The 7455-nt window shown below is 40.0% G+C and overlaps 2 protein-coding genes across 3 annotated transcripts in view; one reads left to right on the forward strand and one right to left on the reverse strand.

Moving 5' to 3' along the window:
• Window positions 1–956: 956 nt before the first annotated feature.
• mettl23 (methyltransferase like 23) lies at window positions 957–3293 on the reverse strand. Of its 2 annotated transcripts, none has more exons than XM_034711336.1 (5): window positions 3021–3293; window positions 1892–1996; window positions 1569–1806; window positions 1407–1491; window positions 957–1248 (listed from the first exon to the last, which is right to left on the reverse strand). In XM_034711336.1, exons 1-5 carry the CDS (start codon window positions 3126–3128, stop codon window positions 1083–1085), a joined length of 702 nt encoding a protein of 233 aa, XP_034567227.1. In that variant the 5' UTR covers window positions 3129–3293; the 3' UTR covers window positions 957–1082. The 2 variants fall into 2 exon arrangements, with proteins under 2 accessions (XP_034567227.1, XP_034567228.1); XM_034711337.1 differs by having other exon boundaries at window positions 1132–1248; window positions 1348–1491.
• Window positions 3294–3411: 118 nt separating this feature from the next.
• jmjd6 (jumonji domain containing 6, arginine demethylase and lysine hydroxylase) overlaps window positions 3412–7455 on the forward strand; it is a 13059-nt gene continuing 9015 nt past the window's right edge. The window contains exons 1-4 of the mRNA XM_034711182.1: window positions 3412–3609; window positions 3692–3835; window positions 6253–6641; window positions 6878–7164. Of these exons, the coding sequence (XP_034567073.1) occupies window positions 3707–3835; window positions 6253–6641; window positions 6878–7164 (805 nt within the window). The 5' untranslated portion in view covers window positions 3412–3609; window positions 3692–3706. The remainder of the gene's footprint in view (window positions 3610–3691; window positions 3836–6252; window positions 6642–6877; window positions 7165–7455) is intronic.

The raw sequence follows: 7455 nt of genomic DNA on the forward strand, positions 1-7455 counted from the left end.
CCTGCAGGCCGAGCATGGTGTTACAGGACAGAACCACAGGAAACATCCTTCTTTCTTTTGTTGCAGGAACACAAAGGAGGTAGAGGAACAAAGAGAGGTGCTTTAGTGTGTTTTATTATCAAAACTATAAAGTTACATATGACTCAGAAACACAAATGAAATACACAAAAACATAAAGTCTCTTTTGCCCAATCTCTATTTATCCTCAAATGACTAGTTACAGTCTATCTCCAACACACATTTTACATAAAGGGTTTAAATATTTTAAGTGTAATATGTAACATAAAAACATCTAATTTTTTTAATTAGAGGAATAAAAAAAGCGTTCTTACTGTATAACAATAAAGCATTTTTTTAATCAAATGAGAAAATTCAAAGAATAATAACTCAGATATTAATTTAAGAACAAAGAAAAAATGTAAGTACAACATATTCCTGTTTTATATAAATAAAAGGAGAAAATTAGAACATATACAAAACACATAAAAAAAAAGAATAAACGTTTTATTTCATTTATTTGAGAAAAAAGTCTGATTAAACAATCAAATCTGAATTTTGAGATTCTCAGAAGACCTGATAAAATTTATGTCAGGAATAAAAATAGCTACACATTATTTTAATTCTGATAAGGAATCTACATAATCACAAAGCTAAGAAAAAGAGAATAAATTGGAAAAGATTTTTTTTAATCTTTAAAGAGAGAAACTTGAAATATAAACATAAAAAGTTATACATATTTAATATCCAGTAGTAAAAGAAAACATTTCAGGACAAGGAAAAAGGAAAGTCAGATTTTTTAAATCAAAGTAGAAATAAAGATACTCAGTAAATATTACTTACTTTAATACTTTTTAAAATAAGTATTTATTTATTAAGTAACAGGAAATTATATAAATAAATAAATATAAGGGATCATTTTTATTTCTATATCAGATGAAAAAAGAAACAAAACAGAATTTCAGTCTTTTGTAAAAACCAGGTGAATTTTTAATTAAGGTAACAAATCATTATTTTACAGGTGAACAGTTAAAGTTGAAGTTGGACACTGTTGTGAAAATGCTCCTCAGATCTTCCATCTCTAGTCAAACATCGTCGGTCTTCAGAGTGATGATCATCATGAGCACGCTGTGGTTTCCAGGAAGTGTTGACCCGGCCAGCTCCGGTTTATCAGCATCAAACGTCTCCAGCTGAACGTCGACACAGTTCAGTTTCCACCTGAGGAGCAACGCCTCGACCGACCAGTCAGCACTGAGACACAGAGAGGAGGAGAAGTTTCATTATTATCATCTGTTTGATTATCCACCATGAAGACTCACAGGATAGCTCCATAAATAAAACTATACTGACATCCTAACTTCTCTTTGTAGCACAGACATTAAACAGGGGTTGTTGTTGTTGTTCTGAACCTTCTCTCTTGGTACGTGGTCCAGAACTGAGCCTTCGGGTTTCTTCTCAGCAGGAAAGCCACAGTGACCAGGACGTCTTCAAAATCTGTAACGGGTAACAGTTCAGGGTTTACAAACAGAGCGTGGAGAAGTGTTGGTGAATGTGAAACAGGGGGGACCGACCTTGTGGGTCGTAGAAAACGTCTGAACCCAAAATGACATCCAGCTGGGGAAGCAGGACCAGATCTGGTGACACTTCCCCCCAGGTGAGACCCAACACCTGCACGTCATGGAGGCTGTTTGCTTCACAGCTCCGCCTGCAGTTCTCCAGACACAGAGGAGTCTGAGCGTTGTCTGACAGGATCACCTTTGCCCCACACTTTGCAGCCACCACACCTGGCAGACCCACGCCTGCACCCAGCTGTGGACAGAGTGGATCAAGTTTTTCTGAGGTGTCAGCTCAGATTGAAGAATGTTAAATAAGACTTGATTCTTCTTCTTCTCACCTCCAGAACGGTCCTGCCTCTCAGCTCGTCTCTCTTTGTCCATAAATACTGAGCCAGCACCACCGCACAGGGCCACACATACATGCCATACTGAGGATCAAGAACCTGGAATAAAGATCTCAGTTTAACATCGAGAGTGAGACAGCAACTGAATTATGAACAGAACATCACTGACATATTTACAGAGAGGATAAGAGCCACTGAAAAATAAAATTAGAGAGTGGACGAGCAAAAAAAATGTAAAGGCTTTTGTTTTTTATTCTGAAATCAAAATCTGACTTTTTTACTTAGAAATCTAACTTTGATCTTACAATCCAGATTTTGATCTCAGAATTCAGATTTTGATCTCAGAATTCTAACTTTTTTCTAAGAATTCTAATCTTAATTTCAGAATTCTAACTTTGATCTCAGAATTCAGATTTTTTTCTTCCCAATTATATATATATCTATATATATATCTATATATATATCTATATATCTATATATATAGATAGATAGATAGATAGATAGATAGATAGATAGATAGATAGATAGATAGATATATATATATATATATATATACATATTAAAAACACCTTTAAAAAACAGTACAAATTAAACTACTTAAAGGTGTCTTGGAGATAACGTTCCTTGTGTATAAGGCATGTCCACAGACATTTAACATGTCAAAAGTATTTTGAGTCCATCAAAGATCGACATGTGTACCTGATGTGTAATTAAATTAGAAAACTGTTTAAATTAGTTCAAACTGTGTGTCACTGATTGTATCTTTAGAGTCGCTCATACTGCAGGTTAACAGGTGCACAAGTGAAGTCTATTCATTTAGTTTGTCCTTTTTTTCCATTAAAAGTAAACTTCACAGTGCTGAATATACACTGAATTCAGTGCAAACACATTTGCCGAATGTATGGGATCCCTCTAAATTATCACCTGATGCCTTTGTTTTTCATTTTCACTGTTGCATTTGGTTAATAAACCTAAAGTTTAATTAAATTGACAGATTTATCAGCTGAATCTGGTTTGAAGGAAACATCTTATTTATGTGGAATATTTAAATCCTTTCAAAGCATAACATATAAATAACTGCTGTGCATGAGGTGTAATATTAGGCTCAAGATATTAAACAAACCTCAGGTATGGTGACTGACAGTAACTCCTTTTTGTTGTTGTTGCTCTCCTCAAACGTGAAATCTCTGCAAGCAGTGCAAGGACTTCCGGCTCCACTTTGTGCCATCATGAGAGAAAACGACCAGGAGAATATTCATTATATAACCCCAGCTGATAAACTGACCTGGTGTTTAATGGGTATTTAATTTAAGGCTGTTTTCCTGCTCGCATGGCTCAGGCAGTCATGCTTCTTCATATTTCCGCATTGACGGAAACAGGAAGAAGGACTCCTGCAGCAGCCAATGAAATCCACGTTAGTACTGGGCGGGAAGGCTAATTCTACATTCCATCCAATCAGCGCGCTGCTTTTGTAGCCGCTTTGACCAATCAGATTTCTGTTTCTCAAAGGGGGCGGGTGCTACACACGTCAATCAGTTGCCTAACGTTGTGCTGCTCTCCAGTCAGCCAGCTAGCTTCTCTTGTTAGCTGTTTATGAAGCTGTGTGTTAAAGGCAGGTTTTTAAAGTGTTCTCCGTTTGGTTGATGTGGATTTGAAGACGTGTTTAACACATTAAACGACCCGTGGCCTTGTTGTGTATCCAAATAAACCAGGTGAGCCTCCCTGGACAGAGCAGAGCAGAGCAGAGCAGAGCAGCTAGCCGGCTATCAGTAACACACGCTTTCTCTGCTAAAGTCTCCAGGAGGAGGAATGAACCATAAGAGTAAGAAGAGGATTAAAGAGGCGAAACGGAGCGCCAGACCCGAGCTGAAGGACTCTTTAGACTGGATCAAACACGGTTATCATGAGAGTTTCGACGTGTCCCACAGCACCGTGAAGGTAACACAGGCTAACTCAAGCTAGGAGTGCAGCTGGTCACGTACACAATGAGGAGCTCTTTCACAAGCTTTACTTTAAAGACACATAAAAACAATCAATGTGTCTTTATATGAACACAGTATGACAGTCAGAGTGTTAGTATTCATAAAGATCATTTTAAAGTGTTTTTAAAGACAGTGAAGTGTCAGGTTTGAGAATAAAACAGGTTTTCTTAGCTTATATTGTTTCAGATATTCAATTTAGACACATATTTACTTCTCTTTAAGGTGAATTTTCTTTGTAACATACACACCAATTTAATTTAATATTACGTGGAAGTATAAGTGCATCTCAGACAATTTCTATAATCTGAAAAAGTTCATTATTCTCCATTATTTATTAAAGAAAGTGAAAGTGGAATACTTTCTGGACTCCATACAGTCAAACTAAAATATTCTGAGCAATTTTTCGACTTTTATTTTGAAAATAATCAGACTTCACATGGAGCTTGAGTTAGTTTCTATTCTAACAGTGTATATACATTTGTGCTCATAAGTTTACACACCCTGGCAGAATTTGTGAATTTTTTTGGGGGCATTTTTCAGAGAATATGAAAGAAAAGAGAAAACCTTTTTTTTTCACTCATGGTTAGTGGATGGGTGAAGCAACATTTGAACAAACAACTGTGTTTACTCTTTTTATGTCATAATGACAACAGAAACTACTAAAGAAATCCTTAATTCTGCCGGGGTATGTAAACTTATGAGCACAACTGTAGCTGTTATTTCTCAGTCTAGTTCATGTGTTAGACTTCCAACATGACATTTGTCCAGAAGATGATCATTGACAACCAAACCAGAGACATCAGACCCGTCTAACCTGGACTAAGGAGGAAGAGATCTACACTCTCTGGTCCAAAGATGAAACTACATTTAGCATTTCATTCAGAAATTGAGGTATAAGAGTCTGGTGGAAGTGTGGAAAGGCAGTCTGTGATGATTTGGCGTGCAGGGTCATCTGGTTGTGTTGTCCAGTCTGTTAGTCTAACAGGAGATTTCAGAGCCCTTGAGTTTTATGGAGGTTCACCTTCCCACAGCGCCAAAACCTCCATCAAATGTCCAGTCAGCTCATAGAGAATCTGTGGGAAATACAGACGAGCTGGAGGCCGCTATCAAACCAGCCTGGGCTTCAGTTACACCTCAGCAGTGGTACAAACAGATTACCTCCATGCCACGCCAGTAGATCGTGGTACAGGAGCCCCAGCTCGTCTCCTCAGACGACCACTGCTTTGTCTTTGAATCCATTAGTCTGTTTGATTTGTTCGCTGCAGGACGATGGAGGAAACACGTTTGGTTTGTGTTTTTGATCACGGCAACCCGCCCCTCGCCCCTGACGTAGGCGGTTCACGGTTCTAGACCAGCAAAGAGTTGGAGCCGCTCTGGAACCGGTTTTCCCCGGCCGGGAGCCGGTTCACTCGCAGTCAAAACACGAAAAAACCGGTTCTTAATTGAGCGCCGGCTCAGAACCGGCCCTGAAACTGCCTCAGTCAAAAAGGGGGGTCAAATATACTTTTCAGATGTTGAACATTTCTGTATTTTTAAATCCTGAGATACTTGATTTCTGGTGTCCCTGAGCGAAGTCATGATCATCAAATTCAAACAGAAAAAGGCTTTTAATGTTTTTCTTTACATTCAGTTATTATAGAATATTTAAAAGTTTATCTTTTTGAATCAAATAACGACTGAAATTGAACTTTTTCACAATATTCAAATGGTTTGAGTTTATGCAAAATGTCCAGCTGTAAATAAATGTAGCTGATATCATATTGAAGACATTTAAAAGCCTTCTAACAGCTCCACACTGCTCCATGTTAACAGCTTGATAAAGAGGATATTTAATGGCTCGTATAGATGATGGATGGTTCCAGAGAGAAAGCTTGTTTCAGTGATTTATTAGAGACGTGATTGTTGTTCCAAGACCGACTAAAGAAACTGGGATTGTCCTTGAAGAACAGGTTGTGCAAACACTAACAGGCGTACTGCCTACACACCTTTTAAAAGCACCTCAGCTCTTTGCAGCAGAATAAAAAGAGAGAGATGAGGAGTCGGTTTGTAGAAGGGATTTGGGGGCAAAGAGAGTTCAGTAGAGATCACTGCGGATGAGATGTGAGGTGTTCTGACATCGTCTGCGTGTGCGTCCCCTCAAGGTATCACAAAGTAATGCACACGACCGGCCTGCTTTCCCTCGGCACAAAGAACGTGTTCAAACGCTCACAGCCAGCTTTTGTTTTGTGCCCTGATGTCAGCTCCTCTGTGAGCGTCTTATAGTTCCTGTCACATGATTTAAGATGTTCTGGACTTTAAAAAACACACGGTCTTTAACAATAGAAGACTTTGAGGAATCTGTGTGACTCAACATCTTTCTATGCCTCATTACAGGACAATGTTGAGCGCGTGGACAGCCTCCACATCTCCCCTGAAGAGTTCATCCAGCACTTTGAGCGACCCTACAAACCCGTCGTCCTGCAGAGCTGTCAGGACGACTGGCCCGCCCGAGAAAAATGGACAATGGAGCGCCTCAAACGCAAATACCGCAACCAGAAGTTCAAGTGTGGGGAGGACAACGACGGGTACTCCGTGAAGATGAAGATGAAGTACTATGTGGAGTACCTGGAGAGCACCAAGGACGACAGCCCGCTCTACATCTTTGACAGCAGCTACGGCGAACACGCCAAGCGTCGGAAGCTCCTGGAGGACTACCAGGTGCCCGTCTTCTTCAAGGACGACCTGTTCCAGTTTGCAGGAGAGAAGCGCAGACCGCCGTACAGGTTTGAGTTTGTCGCACTAATATTAAACTTTATAAGTTGTCAGTTTTAGGAGAATCCTGCCGCTGAAGATCCAGTGGAAGTTAACACATTAACTAGAATGGAAACCTGTCAGATCCGGTGCTGTGAAAGACCGGACATGGATCCGGTGGATTTGTCTGTCAGAGTAAATTTGAATGACAAAATAAAGAGCAGACCCTCATTGACCTCACCCCGTCCATCCTCTGGTCTCCTCTCAGGTGGTTCGTAATGGGCCCGGCTCGCTCCGGCACGGGTATCCACATCGACCCGCTGGGCACCAGTGCCTGGAACGCCCTGGTTCAAGGACACAAGAGGTGGTGTCTGTTCCCCACCAACACTCCTCGTGAGCTCATCAAGGTGACCAGAGACGACGGGGGCAACCAGCAGGACGAGGCCGTCACCTGGTTCAAAGTGGTTTACCCCCGAACACAGCAGCCTAACTGGCCTCCGGAGTTCAAGCCGCTGGAGATCCTCCAAAGACCCGGGGAGACCGTGTTTGTGCCTGGTGAGTGAAGGGACATCATTTAAACATCTTTAAAATCCTCCATCAGGTTTTTAATGGTTTCTTCCTCACCTGAGATTGTTGAACGCTTTCCTTTCTGCAGATTAGTCTGACGTGTTGATTATATTAAGATGTTCAATAAGATTATATTAAACATTTATGGATTCTTGCTCTTACTGTCTAACTCTTTAGATATCACTGTAACTGTGACACTTCAGACAAACACTCTGCAGGTTTTGTTTCTCAATCAAACAAAAAAACAACTTCTATAACTGAACTTTTGTTTTTTAGAGG

The sequence above is a fragment of the Notolabrus celidotus genome, chromosome 20 (genome assembly GCF_009762535.1).
Source record: "Notolabrus celidotus isolate fNotCel1 chromosome 20, fNotCel1.pri, whole genome shotgun sequence".
Lineage (NCBI taxonomy): Eukaryota > Metazoa > Chordata > Actinopteri > Labriformes > Labridae > Notolabrus > Notolabrus celidotus.

What these genes read in the sequence shown, in the direction of transcription:
- mettl23 (XM_034711336.1), bottom strand. Translation starts at nt 3,128, where the DNA reads ATGATGGCACAAAGTGGAGCCGGAAGTCCTTGCACTGCTTGCAGAGAT. An exon ending in CGTTTTCTACGACCCACAAG is followed by an intron (nt 1,492 to 1,568) that starts GTCGGTCCCCCC and finishes TACCCGTTACAG; the next exon opens with ATTTTGAAGACGTCCTGGTC. An exon ending in ACCACGTACCAAGAGAGAAG is followed by an intron (nt 1,249 to 1,406) that starts GTTCAGAACAAC and finishes TCTGTGTCTCAG; the next exon opens with TGCTGACTGGTCGGTCGAGG.